This window comes from Cryptomeria japonica, chromosome 3, assembly GCF_030272615.1.
Source record: "Cryptomeria japonica chromosome 3, Sugi_1.0, whole genome shotgun sequence".
Taxonomy (NCBI): domain Eukaryota; kingdom Viridiplantae; phylum Streptophyta; class Pinopsida; order Cupressales; family Cupressaceae; genus Cryptomeria; species Cryptomeria japonica.
Window position 1 is genome coordinate 591,844,280 of NC_081407.1, and position 26,657 is coordinate 591,870,936.

Consider the following 26,657-nt stretch of genomic DNA (forward strand, 5'->3'; position numbering starts at 1 on the left):
TTTCAATAATAAATTAAAATAAACTTTAAAGAAAATAAAAAAATAAAAATAAAGCTAGATAAAAATAAAGATTATAAAAGATACAGACATAAGTGGATTTTTTTTAAAGCTCCATTTTCATAGAAAATAAAATAAAATGGTTATATATATATATATATATATATATATATATATATATATATATATATATATATATATATATATATATATATATATATATATATATATATATATAGGATATTAGCATACTAATCTTGTAATAAAAATAATCTAAAATTAAAAAATAATAATAAAATATTTTTTGATGCATTTAATATGTTGCATCTTTGGTTTTTAAATATTTTTTTAAAAATATAAATGATAATTTATTATTTAACATCTTTGAGAAAATTTTATTATTTAATTATTTTATTGAACATAGTTCTTTAATATTAATAAAATAATTATAATTTAAAAAATTTATTATTCAATTATTTTATGGAACATAGTTCTTTAATATTAATAAAATAATTATAATTTAAAAAATAAAAAATTTAATTTATAAATAAATATATGACTAATTTTTTTATATATAAAAAATAGATGAGCATCAATTTAAACCATATCAAGTTTTTATTGATGGGGGTTCTTTGAATCATTCTGTGAGTGTAATATGCCTCTCGGCGTAATTATTTCATATGATGCAACAACACTTTTCATTTAGTGAACATGTATTATTTGCCAATGATCACAAGGGTCACATGGCTCTCTTCTTTTTGTACATATCTCTATGAATACCGATCTCAACTTATATGGAGTTAATGAGATCTAGTATTGTACTATTGTGCTTCGTTTAATTATGTGAATATATAAGTTGTGATTTCTTCTTGTTGTGTGAAATTTTTTATTTTTGAATTATTTCTTGATATTTTATTTTTTGTGGTTTATGTGTTCTATACGTGAATTTAAAATGGTTTTTATGAACTTAAAATGTTTCTAGGTGATAGATATGGGGGTAAGAGAGTAGTTAGGACATAAAAATGCTTTATTTTGTGTTTTAGAGTCCCTTAACACCCATTTCGAAATGTGACAAAAAGGGGGTGGTCGAGGTGGAGTCCCTTAACACCCATTTCCAAATGTGACAAAAAGGGGGTGGTTGAGGTGGTTGAAAGGAAGTTTTATTTCTTCCTTCTATTTATTTTCCCTTTCTTGTGGTGAAAGGGGATTTTCAGCACTGTTAGGCTTTTGCTCTTCTTCTTTTGGACACTCGTGAAGATTTTGGAAGATATTTTGGGAAGAAGAATGAGAAGGAAAAGGGAAAGAGAGGCTTGTGGAATATTCTTTAAAAAAATTAAATCCCTTTTGAAAGCTAAGTTTTAAGGTAGGGTTAGAATCCTCTTTTCTAAATGGTAGCAATTATTGTGTATGTGAAACAAATTGAAAGACATGCATTTATTTGTTGCTGAATTTTGTTGTATGAAATCTAAGAAGTTGTTTGGATTGGTGTTGTGTTTTGTGTGAGGTTTAATGGTGATTATTATGAGGGTTTTATGTTCTTTATGTGGTAAGGGGTTGACCACCCTTGAAAGGGTTTTTGATCCTTCATTATGAATTGGGGTATGAGTGGGAGAGGCTTCTACATGGGGGTTTTCTAATTTGGGTAAGAGTGCCCCCATGTTGTGATATCTAGATATGATTATCTATATGTAATATTGTGCGAGAAACAAGGTTTTTGGGTGGAAAAAATTGAAAGTTTCAAATGTTATATTGGAGTATTTTTTTTAGAGTTTCATATGCGATTCAAAATATATAAAAAAATTACCTTCATCATGGAGCCCTGCCCCCCTCTTTTGGATCCAAATATGAAATCCTTAATGCTTATATGAGTTAAGTAATGTGGTGCTTTGTGTTGTATTGTATTGTATTGTGATGAACCTATAATGTGTTGTAATATGTGGTGTTATAAGAATGAAAATGTCTTTGTAAGTGTTTTGTTGATTATATATTTGATAGTGCAATTGGAGAGAGCTGTCACCCCTAGCTTGGGGGTGGATTGGATTTACACACCTATGGTTGGTTGGAGAGCCCATTGGCTCAAGTGCTTTTTTCATTCCTTTGTTGTCTTTGTTTTCAAGAGGGGCTATGGTTGGAGTCTCTAGTGGAGTTATCATTCTATGATTTGCAAGAGTGGTATTCTATTGGATAATCTTTCATTTGTTAAATGTCGATATCTTGATGATAATGTGAACATAGATCTTCTTGTATTATTGACAAGTCATATAATAATTTGGCTCTGTAAACTTGTAAAGAAAAAAATCACTGCTCTAGATTTAAATATTTACTTTACTTACTTTACTCATGAAGAGAAATGGAAATAAATTTATACTTTGTGAATTATTATATTTTATTACAATTCATCCTTCGAGAAAAGAGAATCTTTTTATTGTAATACAGTTGATCTCCTTCATTGTATCAACTATGTATATAGTTTCCTATTCCCTATGTCCTATACATCCTCTAGCTAATATCATATTCATTTCTTTCTTTATTTACTATTGGAACAACGATGATATTAAGAAGTTGGTTTAAAACAACCTCCATAAGAATACCAAACAATTTAAATAAGGAAACACAAATTTCTTCCCTTCTGAAGTTCTACACGGAGATTTCTTTTCATTATTCCTACTTATGTTAAAGTTTTGCACCCATGGGCTGTGACACCTTAACTAAGTACATTGCCAATAGGTTGTGGAATATTGGTGTAAGAATGAAGTACATACTTGAAAACTACAAGTTAAAAATTAATGGCAAGCCACTTTGCTACGATCATTTACATATTCAAGTGGTATTTTCATGTATTAGAGGAGAGGATCCAATGGTTAAGTAGGTTCTAGTAGTTTGGCAATACTTGGGAATCTGACCTTATTTGATTTGGAAAAGTTATTTAATACGGCTTCAAACTAGGTAGTATAGGATAAGAATTAGTATTAGGATAAAAAGTAGTTGTTAGGACAAAAAAATAACAAATTGTGTGAATACAAATGAGTACACCAAAAATATGTGTGTTCATATTATGAACCAACTTTTCTTCTTTATATTTAAAATATTCTCTTCTAAATGCTAATGTTATCACACCTTATTCATTATGCTATCAAAATTTGGTTAGTTGATATGAATCCTTGAATAGACGCAACAAACAGACCAAAACCAAAATTCTTAGCTTACTTCCTGTTTCCTAGAAACATGATTCTCCTGCCATTGGATCCAAGCTCTTCTCAATTTATTCATCTCTTCATCTGGAATAGCAGACATATCAAGTCTTTCCAGCCATCCCTTCCATAGAGGTTTTAATGGATCCAAATAAGTTGCAAGTTCTGGCAATAACACAGTTGAATAGAAATCATCAACTCTATCTTGTATACTGTCAGATCCTGTCAACCTTGAAATCTCAGACCTTGCAGACACAGAGTTGGAGGGTATGCCCCAAGAACGAAATTTCTCAGGAATATAAAACTCATTGCCACTCAAAACAAGAACTTCTGAAGGGGCAAGAGGTAGGACAATCCGAGAATGACGTAATAATGAAATCTTGATGATATCCTGTGGTAGCAAGCCACGCTTAACTGCAACAGCCGTTCCCACCATTTTTCTAATCTGCAAATGGCAATTATGCATTATCAACGCAGAATATAACAGAAACTGCAAAACATCTTTACAAATAATGGTCAATCAAAATGGATAATAGAATCAACATAAACCATAGAAACTTGAGATATATCTTTTTAACAGTTAAGCGAAATCAGGCAGGCAAAATAACATCATGCCACATTTGAACAAATAAATCAGAAAAAAATTATAGAATAGAAGCATTAATCTACGCATTCAAGGAAACATTCAATTCAAAATTTTCTCTGACATTTCCAAACTCGTATGTGTTAGATTTCTCCTAACAAGCATTTTTACAGGAGAGGCGCCTCCAATATGAGTGAGATCCTAACCCACCCATGCGTATTTTAGTTTCACCTCCCTCAAATTTTCCTCCAAAATATCTATTTATCGTAAATTTTTAATGGAGTACTCATTTCAGAGAATGCCTTCTAGGAGAAGGCATCTTCTGCATGGAAACGAATGCTACCATAACATTGTACACTGTCAAAGTGCACTTCCTAGTATGTCTGAACAATTCTAATATATTAGTCAATAACCCTTGACATCAGTCCTACTCTCTACAATACCAATTCGAAGGGGTTGTATCAACTTGGAGAAATACAATATCTTAGGTCCTCTATTTTGGGCAACTGTGACTGTTGTCTTTGGCAAAAGCCAAGATCCACAAAAAAATTCTTACCTACTATTAGCAGAGATGAACAGTCAGCTAGCAGTAAGATTTACAATTATTCATTCTAAGTCCGCATTCAGCTTCGATTTAAAAAGATGTCATGCACGATTGATACATATATGGATATTGAAATAAATTCACCGTTTTAGTTACTACTAAGCCATCAACATGCAATTATCACAATCATCTTGTTCTGGTAAACACTTTCATGATGGGAGAAAAAGACTAAAGCAACTGAAAAAAATCTAATATTTTAACTACAAGACTCCAACTTTCTTCTAATTTGGATTACAAAATGTTTTATCCCAAGTTTAATCGTTTGAATGCTGTTTAAGCTCCTGCCCTAGAATTGCCAGAATTGATGTGTGTCTCTGTGGGCACAGAAACTCAATTATGCAGAACACCTGTGGAAATAGAGTGGCCAATAAACAGTCAGGTATGTCCTCTGAAATCCTGTGGCATTTCAAAATGTGTTGTAATTTACTCAAATCTTCCCTTGGGGCCAAAACCCCAGCAGTAAGGGCCATTTCATAAGCATTCTCCTCAATGAAGTAGCTTAGAATGTGACTGCACACCCTCACAATACCACCGAAACTGCAAATACCAAATAGGGAGGGTCTTTCACCTCCGAAATGGTGGATACCAGAACTCCAACAGGAATTCGCACAGGAGAGAACAAAATATCAAAATTCGCATACCTACAACAATGACTAACACGGCCATATATATGGGCTCCGGGAAACTTCCCGAAGGGTTACAAACGGGCCGACGCGACCAACCAAAACTTGCCTAAACTAATTAAATAAAAGGGCCCGAAAGATTTGTTTATTAAATTTGGGGCCTTACAATAAAGTAATTAGATTTATTATTTAATTATATTGGGGACATCACAGTCCTCCTGGGCCAAAAATTGCTTGCCCTCAAGCAATTGCAGACTTGGATGCCCCAGAATTTGCTCGCCTTCCTAGGTGGCATCCTCAATGGGTAGATTCTTCTAGCGTACAAGGAACTCCTTGATTGTGCATGTTCTCAACCTCTTTTCTCTGACATCGATGATCTCCGCCGGCTCCAGAATTAGTTTCCCTTCTTCGTCGATGGGTGGCAGATCCTTGGACACTGTGACGCGCTGCCCGACGGCCTTCTTCAAACATGACAAGTGGAAAACATTGTGAATCCGACTCCCCTCAGGAAGCTCCAACTCGTAGGCCACTTCACCCACTCTCTGGACCACCCTGTAGGGTCCATAGAAACGCGGCTTCAGCTTCTCCTTTTGACTTGTCTTCAAGGAGGATTGTTTGTGCGGTCGAAGTCGAAGGTAAACTAGATCACCAACCTCAAAATTCTGCTCAATCCGGTGTTGGTCAGCATACATCTTTTGTTGGTTTTGAGCCCTCTGCAGGTTGTCTTTGAGAGATGTCAGGATGTCTAAACTCTCCTAAAGCCAATCTTTGGCCATCGGTGCACGACTGTCTCCCAATGCCAGGTCAACAAATGAAGAAGGTTCATAACCGTATAGTGCTTTGAAAGGTGGCATGCCTATCGACATGTGATAAGTGGTGTTGTAACAGTGTTCACCCAAATGTAACTAGCGAACCCAAGCCTTATGTTGAGTTGAGACGTAGTTCCTGAGATAACCCTCCAGCCATTTGTTCACAATCTCGGTTTGTCCGTCTGTCTGCAGATGGTAGCTCGTGCTGGGCGACAACTCGGTTCTTGCCAACCGAAATAACTCCATCCAGAAGGTACTCAGAAAACGGCTATCCCTGTCATTGACTATGTTTCGCAGTAAACCATGTAGGCGGAACACGTCACGGAAGAACAACTCAGCTACTTGAACTGCTTGATATCCTATGGGGATGGCACAAAAATGTGCATATTTGGTCAATCGGTCAACTATGACAAAAATGCAATCCTTTCCTTGCACTTTGGGGAGTCCAGTAATGAAATCCGTTGAGATGCTATCCCATTTCTGGTCGGGAATTGGCAAAGGTTGCAGCAATCCGGCCGGTAGATTATGCTCAGATTTGTTCTGCTGACATGTGGAGCATTCCCGCACATACTGCAGGACGTCGTTCTTAAGCCCCTTCCAGGAAAACCTTTCACGGATTTGTCTGTAGGTTTTCAAGTATCCCGGGTGTCCAGCCAAGGGAGAATCGTGCAATTCCTTCAGAATCTTTTTCTTCATCTTGGATTCGGGTACCAAATAAATTATGTCCTTGTAATAAATGATGTCGTCAACCACCTTGTATCAGTCATCCTGCACTTGACCATCCATCAGTTCGCAAACAAAAGTGTTCTTGGAGTATTCAACCAACAGGTATTCCTTCCAGTCCGCCGAAATCTAAGATAAAGAACATATGGCAGGCCTTCTTGACAGGGCATCAGCGACCATGTTATTCTTCCCCTTCACATATTCAATGTCGAAATCAACGCCTGGACTTTGCTCACCCATTTTTGTTATCGTTCATTCAGATCCCTCTGCTCCAAGAAGTATCGCAAGATGTTGTGGTTTGTCCACACAACAAAATTTGCCCCGATAAGGTACTGCCGAAACTTCATCAGTGCGTGTAGGATGGCGAGCATCTCCTTGTCGTAGATGGAATACAACCGCTCAACTCTCGAGAGCTTCCAACTCTCGAACGCAATGGGGTGACAGTCTTGCATCAATACCGCTCCAATGCCTTCCCCCGAGGCATCGCACTCTAGGATGAAAGGGCTTGTGAAGTCTAGTAGTGCCAAAACCGGATGCGTACTCATAACTTCTTTTAATTTGTCGAAGGTCTGTTGCGCTTGTGCATTCCAATAGAAGGATCCTTTCTTTGTCAGATCTGTCAGTGGTGCCCCTAGCTGTGAAAATCCTTTTACAAACCTTCTATAATAACTACACAAACCAAAAAATCCAGGTAGCTCCGAGAGAGTCTTGGGTGGAGGCCAATCCAAAATGGCCTGAATCTTCTCTTGGTGAACTTGTACCCCCTGGGCGCTGATGATGTGACCCAAGTATAGGACCTCGGTCATTCCAAATTCGCATTTGGACCTTTTGGCATACAGTGATTGTGATTCCATAACCCCCAATACTTCATCCAAATGCCCCACGTGTTCCTCCCAGGTCTTGCTATAGATGAGTATGTCATCGAAGAATACCAGTAGGAACTTACGCAGTTGCTTGTTGAAGATGTGGTTCATGCAGGACTGAAAAGTGGCTGGAGCATTGGTTAGTCCAAACGGCATGACCAAGAACTCAGTGTGTCCGTAATGGCAGCGAAAGGCTGTCTTTCCCACATCTTGCTCCCTCATACGGATTCGATGGTAGCTGAAGCGGAGATCAATCTTGGAGAAATAGATTGCGCCATGTAGTTCATCCAATAGCTCATCGACTTTGGGAATGGGGTACCTTTTCTTGATAGTCTTCTTATTTAGTGCACGATAGTCGATACACATTCTGAGAGTTCCGTCCTTCACCAATACCACCGAGGACGCGAAGGGGCTAGAACTGGGTCGGATCCATCCTTTATCGAGGAGTTCCTAGATCGTTTTCTCTATCTCATCTTTGAACTTCTTCGGGTGGCAATAGGGTGTGGTGATAACGGATTTTGCTCCTTCCTCCAACTCAATGGTGTGCTCAAACCCTCGATGTGGGGATATACCGGGTGGAATATCAGCGAAGACCAAACTATGTTCCTCCAGAACCGACTGAAGTCCCTCATCCTGGTAGTAAGTCGGTTGCTCTTTCACAGGTTTTGTTGAGATCAAGCAATGTGCTACCCAGACTACTTCATCATGTCTGAAGATGGCTTCCATCCTTTTGGAGGATATCTCCCTCGGGCCGCCATTCGACATTCCCCTGAGAACCACTTTCTTACTATCCACCTCGAATGAGAACTCCATCCTTTTGAAGCTCTGCGTGTACTGGTCGAGGGTTTCCATCCATTGAATGCCCAATATGACATCCGTGTCATCCAAATCTACAACAAAGAAATCGTCGGTCACCGTGTAATTTCCCATGGTGATACTCAGTTGTTGAACCAAGTGAGTGCATGATAGAAGGTTGCCTCTTGCCACCTTGACATCGAACCCTTCACGACTTTGTACACAAACCCCTTCGGGTGTGAGTGATGAGTTTATGAAGTTGAGCCCCACTGTCGAGCATAACAAGAACTCGTTGCCCTTGGAGTGCACCACGTACTCTAAATACACTGCACCTTTGGGTGCCTCCCTGTGTGGCAATGACACCACCCCTTCGTACCAATGTGGAGATTCTCTCCGCTAGACTGGTTTCTTCGGCAGATTCTTCCCTTGGGGTATCGCCTTCCTCATGCTCCTCTTCTCCATCGGACATCACTTCAATACAGTGAATCTTTCCTTTGCCCAAACATCAGTGTCCTGGTTCCCATGGTTCCCTACAGGTGAAACAAAGCTTCTTCCTTTTGAGTTCCTGTCTTGTGGCTTCATCGAGCGATAACCCCTTCGGAAAGGGTTTATTATCCTTCTCCCTCGGAACGAAAGGTGGTTTGGTATGTGCAAAATTTCTGGAAGAGGAGGATGTTATTGCCTCCGTAAGCGTGCTGGGGTTGAACCCTTTCACCCAACCTTTCAGTGGTTCCATCAATCCGTCCATGAACAAGACCACCAATCTCCGCTCTGAGATGTCAATTACCAACACGGATAGTCTTTGGAATTCTGTGATGTAACTATCCACAGATCCCGACTGCTTTAGTTGCGCCAACTCGTTGAGATTAAGTTCTGGATCCTTCCCATCAAATCGATCAATGAGCTTCTTTGTGAATTCGGCATAGGAGGTTATCTGGTCATGGCCAAGAGTGACCATTCCATGATGCCACCATTCATGCGCGACCCCTTCCAAGTGGAGTGTTGCAAACTTGATAGCTTCATCTTTAGGCATCGGGTTGAGTTGGAAGTAAGTATCTTCTTTTTGAACCCAGGCTCATGTCGAGGTCGCTCCAGCTCCATCAAAGGATGACAGGTTGATCTTGCCAACCTTCCGCTTGATGTCATGGTTATAGTGTCCATAATGGCCCCGACTTCTGCCGCCCGAGTATTTCATCCGGAGATCCACATAATCCTTGAAGGATATGTCCCCCTCGAGATTTGCATCCCTCCAATCTTGGTTCAATTGTGCTTGCATCTCCTAAAAGGTGGGCTCTTGTTCCTCATGTGGCGCTTCTGATTTCTGAGGAAAAGTTTGCATCAGCGGCCGTGAATGTGAGCGTTGGATGTTTGACCTTCCCATGACCGAATCATCGCCCTGTCCATTCTATTCTCCATTCGTTTTTCCCAAGGCCAATTGTCATTAGGTTTCCTCCATGATTTGTTGTCGTTGTTCACCTCTGGTTAGGGTGTCGTTGAGCTAAGCTTGGCTTTTGGTTAGCTCCCTTAATAGTGCCATGACTCTCTTGCAGGATCTTGTGGTTCCCCCATTCGATCGGCCGAACGGTACCTCCTTCTAGTGTATACTTGCATCCACTACACGACAGGTTGGCAAGATCACAAGCTCTGATACCACTGTAATGTTCCCTTGCCAATGTACGGCAATATGGAGAGTGTGCGGGTGTGACCGTACGGTGAAGGTGAAGGTGTACGGGAGGAATGCCGTGCGGTGGGAGGTAAGGCGTACGGTGGGGTGTACGGTGGAGGAATGGCGTGCGGTGGGAGGTAAGGCATACGGTGGGGTGTACGGTGGAGGAATGCCGTACGGTGGAGGTATGGCGTACGGTGGGGTTGGTGAGATGTATGGTGGAGGTGTGAGGTGTACGGTAGTATAATTGTACGGTGTGCTCCAGTGAATGTGCGGTGAAGGGTTGATCTTCCGTAAGCAATAAATTCTGAATATTAGGAATTCCTTATGCATGTATCGGATTAACAGATATGCAACTGGAGTGATAAACAATGATGAGATTCAAGATTTGCCAGATCCGAAATGAGTACAAATAAACAGAATAGGGTGAGGGGTGAATCTCACCGAAACTGCAAATACCAAATAGGGAGGGTCTTTCACCTCCGAAATGGTGGATACCAGAACTCCAACAGGAATTCGCATAGGAGAGAACAAAATATCAAAATTCGCATACCTACAACAATGACTAACACGGCCATATATATGGGCTCCGGGAAACTTCCCAAAGGGTTACAAATGGGCCAACGCGACCCACCAAAACTTGCCTAAACTAATTAAATAAAAGGGCCCGAAAGATTTGTTTATTAAATTTAGGGCCTTACAATAAAGTAATTAGATTTAATATTTAAATATATCAGGGACATCACATAATCACTATTTGGACTCCATTTTTGGAGTTTGCTGGTTATTCCCGCTATTGTATGCACTTTGCATTTGTAGCAAATGGGTATGTTTGATAATGCATTGTAATGATATTTCATTGTCTAGGTATCTTTAGTCTTGATGCTATATTGTACTTCAGTTTATTACTGGTTGTGGTACTTTCAAAATATTGTACTTGCAAGCTATTTCAGTCGTTTCATTGCTGCAATAAATATATTTTGTTATAACATTTATGCATCTCTGTCTTCCTTTATAAAACACTTCAAAACAGAAAACAAAAATAAAACAAAAAAGAAGGGTGTATATTACAATCGTATCAAAGTAGTTTATCCTACCATCTTGAGGGTTCAAAATGATACAGCAGTAATATGTCATGGTTAGACTTAGAGCAACCACCTTTCACACATCACTACAACACTCACAAGAAGAGGTCTAAGACTAATTTGGCAGCAAAAGAACAAATAGCAGTAGAAGAACAAGAGCGGCTAATATCGATGATAGGGATCTAGATGGAGAACGTTCCCTGAACATGCTAGACACTCAACTTAGCGGGCAATGAGCTGCAAAATGGAGAGCACCAAAAACAATCAGCATCTTGGGCAGATAGTTGAGTTGATGGCTCACCAAATGGGGGTTAATAACAACAATGTGGATATGAACAATGGAGGTAACAATGGACATCAATGTGGAAACATTAGTAACAATGGTCAAGGGATAATTTCATTAACAACAAAAATGTGAATCAACAAGCAAGGACAATTAATTCTAGACCCCTTATGCCAGTTTCCCCACCTAGGGTTCACCTACAAGTTGAAAATGAGCCCCTAGTCACAAATTTACAGAATCAGTTCATACGGAATTAAATGGATGGAGGTCTAGAGTTCCAGGCTGCCTTATCACTTAGAGACTATATTGACCTTGGAATGAAACATAGACCTTGTGCTGGTGGAACAACAAATAACTATGACTTGCAGAAAAAGGTTGCGAAACTAACCCTTCCCTCCTATTAGAACATGTAAAATTTGTCAAAAATATGCTTCAATATTCCCTTCTTGAAAAGCCCCTAACCCTAAATGTTTGTCATATGTTGCTCCATTTTGTTATTAATTCGTGAGTTTAAAGTCTGAATCAAGAATCTATTTGTTGTTATGTAGCAGTAGTCAAATTTTCTTATGTTATGTCTTTATTTTCCTATCGGCTAAAAGGTTTTGTGGTTAAATTTTCCCCTTTGTATTATGTGCATTCGACCCCTTAAGTCACTTATGTCTTAAGTGAACAACTTGTTGTGCATTGATCACCATGTGAGTAATTGTCTTGTAAGTGGATCGGTGTGACTACATTGTATTGATGAGAGCTTTGGTGAGTCTCATCGATTCATCAATGGAGAATGGAGTCACGAGCAAGTGGGACTAAGCAATTGATGGGAGTTCTTGGTATCGATGGGAGTCTTGCTTCGTCTCATGACCCATCGATTAGTCTGAAAAAAGTTTGAAAGGATGGCGGGCCCAAGTGCATATCGATGGAACAATTCTTATGTTCCATCAACCCCCCGTTGGGCCCAATTGGTGGTTTCGGTGAGGGATAAGGTATATCGAGGAAACACAGCGATGTTGATAGGACCTTTTCTATGTCTCTTCGATCTATCAATCAAGAACAATGTAAGAAATGTGAGCTTGAATAACATCTAAGGTAATGAATATAGCTCATCGGGGGGATAAAAGTGCATCAATGGGAATTCCTTTATGTCCCTTCGGCCTACCAATATTGATTAATGAGGTTGTCATATCGATAAGAAAATTCAAATCATGTCGATATCGGTCGATGTTTTTGATCTACGATGGATATTCAAAGTGAATAAATGGCTGTATTGGCGACTTTGGTGCTCGGATGGATGAGTATTAATGAGATGCATAGGATGGTTTATGAACTCATTTTCGTCTCAATTGTGCTGTGTTTTTGATGTTCGATAAGAAGTTGCAGGAGTGCTAGGTAAAAGAATTCAAGTTCTCAAAAGGTTGTAAAGGTAGTCAAACATCACTGTAGAGGTAAGTGCTCAAGCTCGTGCTACTGTTACAATTTGATTGCTATTTCAAAGAGGCAATGAATTGCATGCTAAGCTTTGTATTTGTTCTCTGGACTAGCAATTAAAAGTGCAGAAAGAGTTAGTTCTAGTATTTTGAAAATCAATCTCTATGAGAATCCAAACAGAATGGAAGGCCTCTCTAATAAGCCTAAGCCTAAAAGACAAAAGAAAGAGTTTAGACATGCAAATCAAGACCTTATAGACCAAATGCCTGGTTCTAGGGCCAAGCCTAGGAGAATTGTGAGTCTAAATCCTAATGCTGAGAGACTCAAAGATAAACAAAGAAATTTAGGGGATGTTTGGACCATGGAGATAGGATATGACCTATTTAGGTACCATTACAGAAAGATGTACAGAAACCAACCTGTTTGCAACCCATGGAGAGTGAATTTGAGGAGGTTGGTGGTGCCTAATGTCTTTTTCAATGTTGAATTAATGAGGGCAATCGCAAGAAGTATGACCCCAATTTGAGGACTATCTATTCTGCAAATGGATCCTCTTTTGTTCCAATCACTATAAATTACATTTGCAAAGTTTTTAATTTGGACTGTGGCCCAGACTTGAAATTGAGGATTAAAGATTTCCGGGATGAGCATCGTGGAATGGAAAAGGATTATAAAAGGTGGAAGTTGCCCCTACACAGGCCGAGGGATGAAAATGATAGGCTAAGGGCGTTTGCTGATTCAAAACAACCTCCATTTCCTATCAATTTGTTTGAGGAATACTATATATACACTTACTATTATGTGTGTTGAGTTCTGGGCTTGGAGGATGATATAAGAATGCAGGTGGCTGCCATGTTGTTGGCAATATTCAAAGTCATGATGCTCAGTCTTTTGATTATGCGGACTTTCTTGCAATAGAGATGAACAGGATTTTGGCCTCTATTAAGAGGGATGATAAAATTATACATTTCAAACATTACTCATTGTTAATGCACTTGATTCTCTATGACGGATGAGAAAAGAAAATATTGTAACCATGGTTGAAAATCATGGATGAGGATGATGATGGCAATGTAAGGCCTGTTCAAATGTGGATTGCTATCTGGGATAGTAGGTGCAAGCGGTCTCATTATTTATTCTTTGAAGACTCTTTTGTGAAGCAAATATACATAGAGCTAGGTTAGCCTTGTGACTATTACTTCTTGCTATTCAAAGGTTTTTGAAGTCTAAAGATAATGAGACATGGTTGAAAATTTATCACAATTGGGGAGATTCGTATGCTTTTGCGGATTGCACCAAAATCTGGGTGTATGGTTTTGAGGGAACACCCTATCTGCTACCAAAAACTATCCTTGAAAGGGTGGCATATGTGGAGATTATTAGGCAATTGCAATATTTTGACTTTGTGCATTTGAGATCCAATCTAAAGCAATCTCTTTTGCCAACTAAATTGTGTTTTGGAGACTTTACAATTTGTGCTATAGAGGGGTATAACCTTGTGGACAAAAAGCTTGAGTATTATGGTCTACCATTTGGCAAACTAGATAGTGGTTCGATCCTGAATCCTTCATTAATAATGCTAAAATGGCACAGAAGCTCAGTGGCTATTGTCATGTTCTTTTTGTAGATGATGAGCTGATTAGGAAAATGGATGAGCAACATGCTACACAAAGTACTGATTTGTATAACAAAATTATGATGGTTGAAAGGTGGAAAATGAAGCACAATCCTCTATATCAAGGTGCGTTTATTGAAGTGGAGGACCAATTGAGAAGAACATAGAAGATGTTACAACACAAGCCTGAGTTGATTAGAGGAGTTCCATGTGATGTCCCCTAAAAAGTAATACTTTCTTTTGGAAGTATTTGAATAAAAATATACTTTTATTATTTTATATTAGTCTTTAATTTACTAATATATTATAATTTAAGTTTAGTTCTTTTATATTTGTAAACTATTATTTAAAATTATTATTCCCAGTGTGTTTAGCGACAGTTGATGGAAATTGGTTTTCCTACGGGATTTTTTTCCTGATAGCTTGGCTTTAAATAAACCATTGTTCGTTGAGACTGGTGGGCTGGAATTTGAAGAAGTATACAAAGAAATATTTCTCTGAGGTTTCCGGAGAGATATTAAGAACATCCTTTCGCCAGAACCCCCTGGCCTATTGGATTAGTGTTATGGTATCCATAATGGAGTCCGCAGTGGACTTTGGTCAGAGGAGCATCTAAACTTTCTATTCACGCAAATGAGTTCGAGATCATCGTGCCGTATCTGAAACACCAATATTTCCAGATGGAGTAAATGTAATTCATCTCCACGAATTCATTGTTGCGGAATTGCGATTAAATGGTTGCGGAATTTGGTCTACTATCGACATTGGTAGAATGTTGGGTTGAATAGTTGAGATTGCATTTTCGACAGAAGCAAGGAAGTGTGCGTGTCTTGTAACAGAGAACCGTGAAATAATCATCCAACGATATTTGGTGTGGAGAGGTAACATATCGTGGCGGAATTACCAGACGGTGTTTGGTTTACACGCACAAGAATTAATTCCTTACTCCATCAGTATTTCTGGTTCAATACAAAGGACCCGATATCGAAATTTTATTCAAACAATGTGCCAGCATGGAAGTATGGCTACCAACAACTGTTTGGCGTGGTATCATTCCTGGAGGTTACGTGGTGTGAGTTCAACGTGCTGGAACTGGTGAATTCTCTGTAATTAACAATTGGCTTTCCATATCATTATCAAGTGCACTGTTAATATAAGATACTTCCATAATGTTATTTCAATAATTGCAAGCTATTTTTGAATCTGTTGAGAAAACGCCATGTTGGAATTAGTTTCAAGTTTGTTTTCCTTCTCAATAGTCTAAGTTCTGCTATAACTGTACAATAGGAGATAGATTTAATTAGACTAAACCTGTGAATGATATTTTGTGCATTTTTCCAACAAAGGAATGTGTTTGAGACAAATTCTGAAATACTTATTAATCTGCAAAACAAATTCCAGTTAAGGAATTTTACATTTCACCTCATGTTTTCACAAGAAGAGGGAGAGGTTTTCATGATGATGATATTCAGGTAATGGAAGCAAAATATTGGCCATGTGTCTCCACAGCCCACACTTGAAACAAGTTTCTCTATTGATATTGTTGATTTTGAAGAAGAGGAAGGTGATGACAATGATGGGTGTCATCAAATTGTCAGACTAGTGATTGAAGAATATAAACCTCCCGAGGATAGGAGAGTAATTGAAATTGAGCCATCTGATGAGTTGTCTAAGGATGTTAGGCATATTGCCTCAAGAAATTTTATTTCTGATGATTCTTTTGTTAATTCTTCTAAATTTAAAGCTTTTATTTTGGAGTATAAAGGGAAGCAGGTAAGAAATAAGATAAAAGATATAAGTCTTGAGAATCAATGGCAGATTGAGCAACAATTGCTAAATGAGGAAATGAAAGATATGACCTTGGAAGAAGGAAGAGAATTGGTACAAGAAGTGGGTGTCATGATTCTTCCAGGTTGGAATCTTAGCTTTGTAGTGGCATTTGATAGTCTAAGATCAAATCAAAAAATGACAATAAAATTGAGTGCACAAGCGGCAAACAAAGTGTATACAGGTTCAAGATTTAATCCCAATGATCATACTTTGTCTATCTAGGCCATTTATCCACCTAGGAAGAGACCATTAACCATTCAAGATCCTAGTAAAATATATGGCCATCTTCTTGTGCAAAGGCTTGGTGACACAGTTCTAGTAGAAACTGCTGAATTGAACATCAATATTGCTAAATTCACCAAAGCACATGTTGAGAAATTGGTCAAAGAGAATAGGTGGTATGTAGCTGAAAATGCTTAATTGAAACAAGAGGTTGCTAGTTTAAGAGACCAATTGCAATATCCCATAGGTTCGTATCAACAAGTGTTGGACTATGATAATAGGTTGCTTGAAATGACTACTGAGAGCACCTATTGGAAAGATAAAGCAAACAAATTCCAAAGGAAACAAGAACAACTCGATGCATGTAATGTCCTCTTCTCACTGATGACCTTCCAGTGGTCCATTAGCCTATTCTTGAGACCCGTAGGCTAGGTGGAATGAAGAATGAGGGTCCAGCATTGATGAAACGAGGACTTACTATTTTTAGTAAGTCAGGGAATGGCCATTCCGGTGTTACTGCCCTACTGAGCTCTCCATGTTTTGCCTCTGGACGCGATGATCATGCTTTTCTGAGCATTAGTTCTTGACTTACTATTTTTAGTAAGTGGCTGTGGGGCACAATTCTATTTTTGGCAGTAGACAGGGTTCTGATTCTGCAACAGTTCTATGGTCGTCCGGGCTTAGTTTCATCCTGGTTGTGATAATAATCAGTACGAGAGTCATTGGCAACATAATTAAATATTATTTTCCTTATCCTAAGGTTTAATATTTAATTAATCTGATTTTGCTACTGATTTATTATATTTGGGATTAATGTCCATATTTTTCCTAAGTATATGGGCGAGCTTCATGTTTATTAAGGAGATGTCGAATTATTTGAAAAGACATATTACTTTGTGACTTATCTCTAAATATTGGCCAAAGTATATCGTGGGTCCATGCCTTGGGCATGGGATTTGACTTATGGGAAATAGCGCCACTTTTGGGGGTCCACATGTAGTGGAATGAAATGCAAATGCAAGGCATTGAATTTGGAGGAATTGCATTTGGATTTGAGGAGTGAAGTTATAAATATGAGACTTGGGCTCCCATTTGGATCATCTTTGAAAATTGCATCATTATGCTGCCGGTTTGGCTACTGAAAATCTAAGCTTCGAAGTTGGCTTCCTAACTAAGTCTCAGTTTCGTACTTGCAAGATAGTACCTAGCTGTGTCCTTGTATTCCCATTGTCGTTGGTGAATGAGTTGCAGATTTTGGAGTGTTCTATGTGGGATTTGAGTGTTTCTGGTTTGTTGGTCGCGGGACTGCTAAAAGTATATTTTTGCTCACACCTCTTAACCAAGCGACTCCATCATTCTAGGTACCGGCTCATCCTTCCTTCCTAGCCATGGCGATACATTGTGTAAGTTTTTAGCAAGTTTTATTGAGCATTGATTTTTCTAGACAAAATCGAAATTCCTAGGTATGGCATGGGTTTCTGATATTGCATTGGGATGCGTGCAAATTAAATAAGGGTTGTTGGGGTTGTAGTTTGGATTGGATGTTGTTGTGAGTGTTATATTGGGGGATTGGGATTGATTTGAGTTGATTCGGGTGAAAAATGAGGGAGTTATCAGTATTTTGATGTTTCCATAGGCTGCTGAATTGTACTTTCAGCCTGCAGATTAGTTGTAACAAAAAATTAGTCTTGTTGTAGAAATCTGCAATTACTCTTCTCATCTCATCTCTTTTTTGTAAGGTTGTTTCAGTAGTACTGATCATCCCCTCTTTCTGCTCTTATTTATAATTCCCACTGCATAAGTGGAAGAGGCTGGCTTGCCACCTTCTAAGTTTTGTAATTTAGTTTTTGTACTCAGTCCTCCCACTGAATAAGTGGTCGAGTGATAAGTTCAATACAATGGTCCTCCCGCTGAAATATGCAGTAGAGTGATAGCTTAATGTAATGTCCTCCTGCTGAAATACGCGGTAGAGTGATTGAATTTCAGTTCTTGTCATGTTTTCCTTGGATGGTTTACTGCCAAGAGTTTAGTTTCTATCCTACTGGATAAGCAGAAGGGGCTGGCTTGCCGCCCAGGCATTGTAATTTTCAGTTTTTTTTATGGTGCTAACGATCCCCAGAACACCGTATGCTCTCACCCTCCCAGCTTGGGCTCTCGATGAACAAAAGGTGGAAGGGTTCTCTTTCAGCAATTTGGATGATTTCTCTAACCTTAACGGGTTGTTGTGTTTACTTGTAACTCTTACTGTTAAAAAAAAAATAAAAAAATTACTGGGATATTACAATGCAGAATTGAAGACTATCAAGTTTAGTGTTGTTTTAGATTTGATAAAGAAAAGATTTGAAAATGTAACCTCACAGGCTGACAGATTCTGAGTTGTCTATGCTAGGACTTACAGTGCACTTAAAGAGCAAGACAGGTTATAGCTTAGGTTGGTATCAAAGAGGGAAGAGTTTATATCAAAAGGTGATGTTGATGGTGCAGTGTTAAATGCTCTGGATGAATGGATTGATAAGAACAGTAGATTACATGCAGTGCTTACTAAAGAAATTAATGAATTTGATCAACCTCTGGATATTCTTTTTCCCCCTTTCTATGATGATAACGGTGATTTGAAGGAATGAAGAAGATGGAAAGATGAATTAGCTCAATTGTTGCCTCGAACATTGGATTTTAATAATCATGCATAGATGGTGGTTGACAACACTCATTTCCAGCTCAAAGAAATGTTTGCTCTTGAATTTGCAACAAAAGATATTATTGCCACAGTGGACACTTATGCAAGTCAAAGATACATTGATCGTCTATCCCAAGTTAACTTATTCATTACTTGATCGGCATGATGGTGAATGCAATATAGGGTGAAGCTCCATAGATTGTAATGCCTTGCCAAACTCATGTAGTCATGAGCATCTACCTACAGATGGAAGATAGTGAGTTTGTATATGTGTTCTATTGAACACACGACAGGACTAAGAGGGGGGATGAATCAGTCCGGAACTTCAAAACAGATTAATTATAAACAACATCAACCAACTTAGCAATAACACATCAATCATCAACACATGAGCATCAACCATCAACACATGAACACCAGATTTACGTGGAAAGCGCAAACAAGGAAAACCCACAGTGAGAATCTAACTCACAATATGAACAAGAATGATTACAAACTTTTAGACTTGCTACCAAGGAGCAACAACACCTAAAAACTTGCAAGGCTAAGACACATTGCCTTAAGGCAAGATACAAGGACTTGCACAACCGAGGCTCACTACTTCAAAGCAAGACACACACTGTTGTTGTAGGACTCACTGTCAATCAACAACGAAAGAAATGGCTGAATCAAAACTGAGAAGGATTCTCCTGAACATGAAATTGTCCTTGAACAACTAAATCAAGCAACCAAAATCATGGCTAACATCTTTGATAACTTCTACTACCACAACACACTGTCTCACTGAATATATCACCTTCAAAACTCTTCTCAAACTGACTTTAGCACATTCACAATCTCAAATCTGCTTGCATACCATTCACATACACTTCTCATCAATTCACACACAATTCATTTTTCCACACCCTTCACAACTCATCCATCTGCACTCCTTATATATGAGATACAACATTGAAAACCTATTTGAGAGTCGGCCAAAAGAAAAATAAGCAACATTACACAAAATAAGCCACCCGGACCAAAAATACTCAAAATGGTCCACTCCAAGAGAAAGAGGGAACAAAAACATATTACAATACATCCTTCCAAGATTAATCCAACAATCCACACACTAATACATTCTCCAAAGTCGTTACCAAACGTAACGTGTAGATATAGCAATCAGTCGACCACAAAACATCTTCCAATGCAAAATACTCCATGCGGATCTCCACATGCCATGGTGAGACCCATAACAACATCCCAATACAACTTTCAACTCATATACAGACCAAAAGAATATGATCCAATTAAGATAACTTAATGGGGTATATCGAGTCACAACATAACTGAATATCCTGAACATAAATTAACAAATCTCTCTTGCGGAACAAAGAAACTATCTAGGAAACATATTGAGAATACTACACATGCTATTAAACAACATCCACTAAACTGCAATGCAAACTACAACATATCCGTAGGGCACCAAAGGCTTCCCAGACCATTCTGACAGACATACTTCCTGCCAAAGAACAAAGATAACTATCCAAAACAAAATGCCACAATCAACACCAAAAGTATTGAACTCAATCTACAACACAAAGCACAACTGCATCCATAGTTGAACTACTCGCCACTCGGCAAAACTTGCCAAGGCCTGGAAAAAAACACTTGGGAAAAATTCGGCAACTTAAAAACATGCTTAAATTTAATTAAAAATGCATTTTTTTTTGCAAAATTTAATTAAAAATGCATTGTTTGCAAAATTTAATGAGAAGATGCATCCAATGAGTCAATAAATGAGAACACAAAAGAGACAAGCTGATTCTAGATATATTTAAATGCAAAGTATCTACAAAATCGCATCCTTATGAGGAATGTTGATGGTTGGAAGCCTAGAAGCAAAATAGTAAATAGTTTTTGTAAAACCAAAAGTAAATACATCATTACGATTACAACTTCCTCTTCCCAACTCTAGCAAAAACTTGGGGAGAGTTAGAAATAGAGGGTCTAGTCCTAGAAGTTTGCAATGGGCGTGACTCGCGTGACTGTGCGGCGGGTGCCTCCTCGCTCGGTATGGCTGGCTCATCCTCCATCCTGGCTGAAGCTATGTCTCCACCTGCTTGTGGCACTGGCAATGACTCCTCATCCTCATCCTCTTCCTCCTCAATGTCATCCAACGTGAAACCAAATCCACCCTCCTCCTCCTACATAGCCTGCCTCTCGAAATCAGTGATGTCATCCTCAAAAAACAATGGAGGCTTCTCTTGTGATGTCCAATCAATGTAAAGATCTATATCATCCAAGTCAATTGGACCACCTTCTACTTCCTCTACCTTCCTTACGCGCAATCGAAGATTATATTGCATGAAGACAAGGTCATTGAGGTGTTTCTGCGCTAACTTGTTCCTCTTCTTCGTGTGGATTGCTTCAAACAAGATCCAATTGCGCTCACAATTGGATGAACTACAAGGGTGACATAAGACTTTGAGGGCAAATGTTTTGAGATGTGGGGTGTTTCCACCCCAATTTTGCCACGAAGCATCTGCAAAATAAAAAAAATTGAAAAGTTAGAAAGCAAAGAGAAAAGAGAAAACATAATTTATTAATTTATCAATCACTTTAGATCCCAAAATCCAAATGGCAAATGTTATACCTGGAAATGAGTGGTTCTTCCTCTCCTAGCCAGCTCTGAAGAGAATAGCTTACCCCTTGCTTCCTCATAATTTTGGAGTTCGCTTACAATGAGGTCTCTCTCCTCAACATCGAGTACCATCCTCTCAATGCATGTAGGCCCTCCATAACCTCTCCATTAGGATCTGAGTAAGAAGCCCCAAACCTAAAACGAGGGTTGAGGAAGTACCCAGCTACATGAATGGGTTGGTGGAGCTAATTGTTCCACCTCCTATCAATAATTTCCCAAATGGGATCAAATTTGAGTCTATCCCTCTTGTAGAAATTTTTGAAAGACTCATTGGCCCTATCCATAGCCTCATAAATATACCCCATTGGGGTTTTATCCCCATCCACCAAACGGAGAACTCTAACCAAGGGCTCTGACACCTACAACTGAATAATACAAATTACAAAAGATTAATTAATGAAGCTACAAATTAGTAATGAGAGACTTGAATAAAGAATAATTGAAAATTAATTTTTTGAAGTTACCTTCACAATCTCTACAGCCCTTTATGCAAAAAGGTTGTCGAAGACTATGCATGCGATAGCCTCTCCTTCAGGCTTCTTTGAATATGGTGAGTTTAGCCAAGCTCCACTCACAAACATTTGTTTCAAAGAAGTCCAATGCAGAAAGAAGTCTTTGCAACGTCAAGAAAATCATTGCAAACCTTGTGACACCAGTTCTCACCAAATCTTTCCCTTCAATGTGCTCTCTCATCAAATTTAGAACCCAAGGGTGATTGTAAATATATTTGGTGATCCTCCTTGCATCTTCCACAACTAGAGTCACCCACTCAAGTTTTCCTATGTCCTCCAAAAGAAGGTCAAGGACATGTGTTGCACAAGGTGTCAAAAAAGAGTGGGGTGCCTCTCTTGGAGGATTCTACCTGCAAAAGAAGAAGTTATTCTTAAGAAAGATGCAACAAAGAAAAACAAAGCCACAACAAATGAAAATATTGCTAAAGGTGATAATTCAAAAGGATTCTACCTGCTGACACATATGCTGCTGCATTATCTGTGATGATTTGCACCACATTCTCTACTCCCACCTCCATGACAATGTGCTCCAACATTCCAACCAATGTTTCTGCATTTTTCACCTTGCTGGAGGCATCAACCGATTTCAAGAACACTACATTTTCCTTGCAAGCAGCCAAAAAACTAATGATGGTGCGGTTCTTGACATCTGTCCACCCATTAGAAAGAATGGTGCAGCCATGTTTTGCCCATTCAATTTTTTGTTCCTCCACCACTTCTTTTGCCCTAGCAACTGCATTTGTGAGCAACCTACAAGAACAAAGTGAAATTAGTTCTTAACTTCTTAGTACACAATTATGATTTAATAAACAAGAAATCTAAAAAACAATTAAAAATGAATTCAAGTGGACTATTTATTAATTGACCACTCAAATCCTTGCGAGAAGGGGTCTTGTACCCCTTTCCTGCAACTGTCATTGCGGTCACCAAATTCAGCCAAAAAGGATTGTCTACCACATTGAATGAAATGTTATTGAAGTACCAAAAATCAGCACATGCAATGTCAGCTTTCTCATGTGCCTCCCTATTCCATCCAATGGCCTCTAATGATGGTTCTACTCCAGGTGTGTTCCTGGGCACAAAATAATCACCTGTGGACCCTAATTGTGATGCAACAGTGCCAGTGTCAGGTACTCTACCAGAGGAAGCAAAAGCGATAGGCGAGGTGGTGATGGGTTTGCAGATACGTGGGCCACGCCGAGAGCCCACTATGCCCTCAAGTGCTTCTTGTTCTTCTTCAATGTCAATAGAAGCACCTTGAGATTCATCTATGGCTGATCTCATGGCTAGCTTTGCCCTCTCCTTTTGCAATTTCTTCTCTTCCCCAACTGCAAGTAGGGCATTCATTTCTCTTTTTATTTCAGGAGTGGTCCCTATGCATTCTCTAGCATCATGCCTGTCTATGCCTGCAAGGTGGTATTTAAGGCGGTTGATGCCTCCATGAAGTATTTCTTCACACTTTATGCAAATAACTATCCCAGGATCCAGTCCCTCATAGGCATACCTCCAAGCCCTATCTCTGGCACCTTTAGGATGGGTGCCTATATATCCAAATGGGCATGGTTCTAGTGGCCAATTAGAACTTGTCATAATTAATGCTTAGTTAACCTACACATACAAAGTGAAAAAAGAAAGTTAACATTTTAGTTAAACAATTTAGCAAACTATCTAAATTAGTTGAAATAAATTTAGACATCATTCAAAGTTAAAAAAAAAACTATTAGTATTTGATTTGTTTTTGAAAACTAGAGATTCTTCAAAAAAATAGTGAAAAAATCAACAAAACTTGTCAAAACTAGTGTTAAATCTTGTTCAAATAACTTAAAAAGATTTTAGACTACTTAGGAATGATTTCTGATTCATCTAGATGCAACAAAAAGTAAACAAAATGTTTGAAAAAAGCATAGAAAAAAAGTTTAAAAACCAACCTGGGAATCTGATTTTTCTTGAAAAATCACCTCAAATCCACTTAGAATTGGCAAGAATAGCTGGAAATCACCTTGCAAGAGTGTTGGAGTCACTCCTCCCCATTCTCAGCAAAAAACCGAACCTAAAATGATGAAATAAAACCTATTTTTGACGTTTTACCCTATATTGCTGAAGCGGCAGAGTTTTTATGTTGGACTCGCCAAGTCTTCGACAAAAACTCGTTGAAAACTCGGCGAGTTTTTGTCAAAAACTCGATCGAGTTAACTGGTGAGTTAAAGTGGTATTAACTCACAAGGCTTCACAACTCGGCAAGTTTTTAAAACTCGCCGAGTACTCTGCGAGTGTTCCATCTATGGCTGCAACAACCAAAAGCGTATCCAAACCAACACCCATCTGAATAAGCAGGTTTGACATCAATGACAACCCTACAAGCTCATGCTTCCAACATGTTCACCAGTTCTTCATTTGTTTTCAAATTTGTCATTGTCCACGTTGACTTGTAGTGCTCTTTTAGAATTTGCAACGATCATTTGTATTTAGCTTTGACAAATCGAGTTGGTGCCACTTTTATGTGGTATAGTATTTGGAGATTTTGTCGTTTTAAGAAGTTGAATAGTTGTTCAACTAGTAACGGAATGTAAATGGTTTGTAGCTTGTTTTGCTTCCTTTGTCTCTATAAGAAGGAAACCAAGACCATATTGAGGGGTTCAGAATTCTATTTTGGAACGGGGGCATGCTGTAAAAGATTTTGATACAAATATGGAGAACTTCCAATGAGATTGTGTTCTTGACCGGGTTTCAACTATTTGATGAAATTAATGAAAAGATATCATAAGGTCGTCTCCAATTTGTGTTTCTCTTTCTCATATGAATCAATATATTACTAATATATTTGATTTGTCGATGCACTTTTGTGTCTTCCGTGTGATTATTTCAAAGGGTTTTCTTAAATAGAAATTAAATTTTGTGGAATAGATTACAGTGGATAGAGGAATTCAATTTGGATTAATAAAAAGGGCCTAGGATAGATCTACTTGCACATTTATGTCATGCATAATTATAGTTCAATGCCAAATATTTAGAAATTCCGCCATTGAAGGAACATGCATTAATTTTGTGGTTAGAATCTGTTGCCTTGTGGAGAAGGCACCAATCAGTTTCGACTCCAAAACAGATAAAATATAAACATAACCTTTTACTTAAGATTAGGTTGGTAGGATTTAGTTTGATTTCATTTTCTATTTTTACCTCATGCCTGTGAATTATAGAAGATACAAGGATAATTAAACCAAGGTTGTAATTGAATAAACCTTTGAGGATTGTATGAGGTTTTATCTACTTATAACCACCATATAATTTTGAAGAAATAATAAATAAAGGTGATATTGGTTCACCTACCAAGGTTTTGCAGAGCCTAAAAAGAAGTTATTAGCCTTCTTGGTTAATTCTTGTTCGTTGGCCACGTCCACCTTTATACTTGAAAATAAGGTTTGGCATACCTTTAGAGTGTAAAGATTTGTTGATTTGGGAACCAACACCTACTATGATGGCTTAGGGAAGACTTCAGCTAGAGCTTGGGTACATAAAGTAGATACTTATTTTCAGCTCAATCCCATGCCAAAAGAAGAAGCAATCAAGTATATAGCAATACACCTAGATGGTATTGCACACGAGTGGTGGCATCTTAGGATGATCACTATGAATCATGATTAGATCACCTCTTATGCTGAGTTCATAGATAGGCTTATTGGGAGATTTGACAAGAAAGACCCAAAGTTGCATTTCAAGGAGTTAGCTCAATTGAAATAGTGGGGTTCAGTAGATGCCTATGGCTGATTTTTAGAGGCTTTCAGCACATATACTTCAAAAAGGAGGCTTATGGTTCTTTTCATGTATGGCCTTACAGATCCCTTGAGGGCTTGGATGATGGCTCTCAGTCCACCTACTTTACAAGAAGCCATCAAGAAGGCAAGAGACATGGAGGCTTCTACTTCTAGGAGCAAGTTCCAACCTAAGGGATTCCCTCACAAGAAAAATAAGGATAAGAAAAAATTTCATAGGGAATCAAATCAATCACGGAATGAATCTAACAAGTTGGGTAGCGAACAGTTGAATGATCTTCAGAAGAAAAAATTGTGCTTTCATTGCAAGGAGCCTTGTGACCCATCTCACAAATGCAGTATTAAGGCTAAGGCAAAACAATTAGAATTCTTTCAACAGAGGAATCAATGTCAGAAAAGTCATATCAGCAATCTAATTCAGAAAGTAGTGAAGACAAAATCTCATCAGAAGAAGAGCAAAGGAGTGGTGTTATCATTGTACAACTCTCTAGTGCCCAAAAAGAAAAACATTCAAGGTTAGAGGTGTGCTACAGGGGCAGCGAATAATAACAATTATTGATATAGGTTCCACTCATAATTTCGTTGATGAGGACTTTGTAGCTAGGAGAGGACTTCAAACTGAAGAATATGAGGGCTTCAGGGTGATGGTAGCTAATGGATATAAGCTCTCTTGTACTCATAAGATTTCCAATCTGAACATA

The 26,657-nt window shown here is 38.4% G+C and overlaps 1 protein-coding gene across 2 annotated transcripts in view; it reads right to left on the reverse strand.

The window, feature by feature from the left end:
- Window positions 1–3,028: 3,028 nt before the first annotated feature.
- LOC131078616 (putative tRNA pseudouridine synthase) overlaps window positions 3,029–26,657 on the reverse strand; it is a 240,509-nt gene continuing 216,880 nt past the window's right edge. The window contains exon 7 of one of the 2 annotated variants that reach the window (XM_058016358.2): window positions 3,029–3,633. In XM_058016358.2, coding sequence (XP_057872341.2) covers window positions 3,196–3,633 — 438 coding nt within the window. In that variant the 3' untranslated portion in view covers window positions 3,029–3,195. Of the gene's footprint in view, window positions 3,634–23,715; window positions 23,795–26,657 lie in introns of those variants that run through there. The other variant, XM_058016360.2, reaches the window with a different exon arrangement.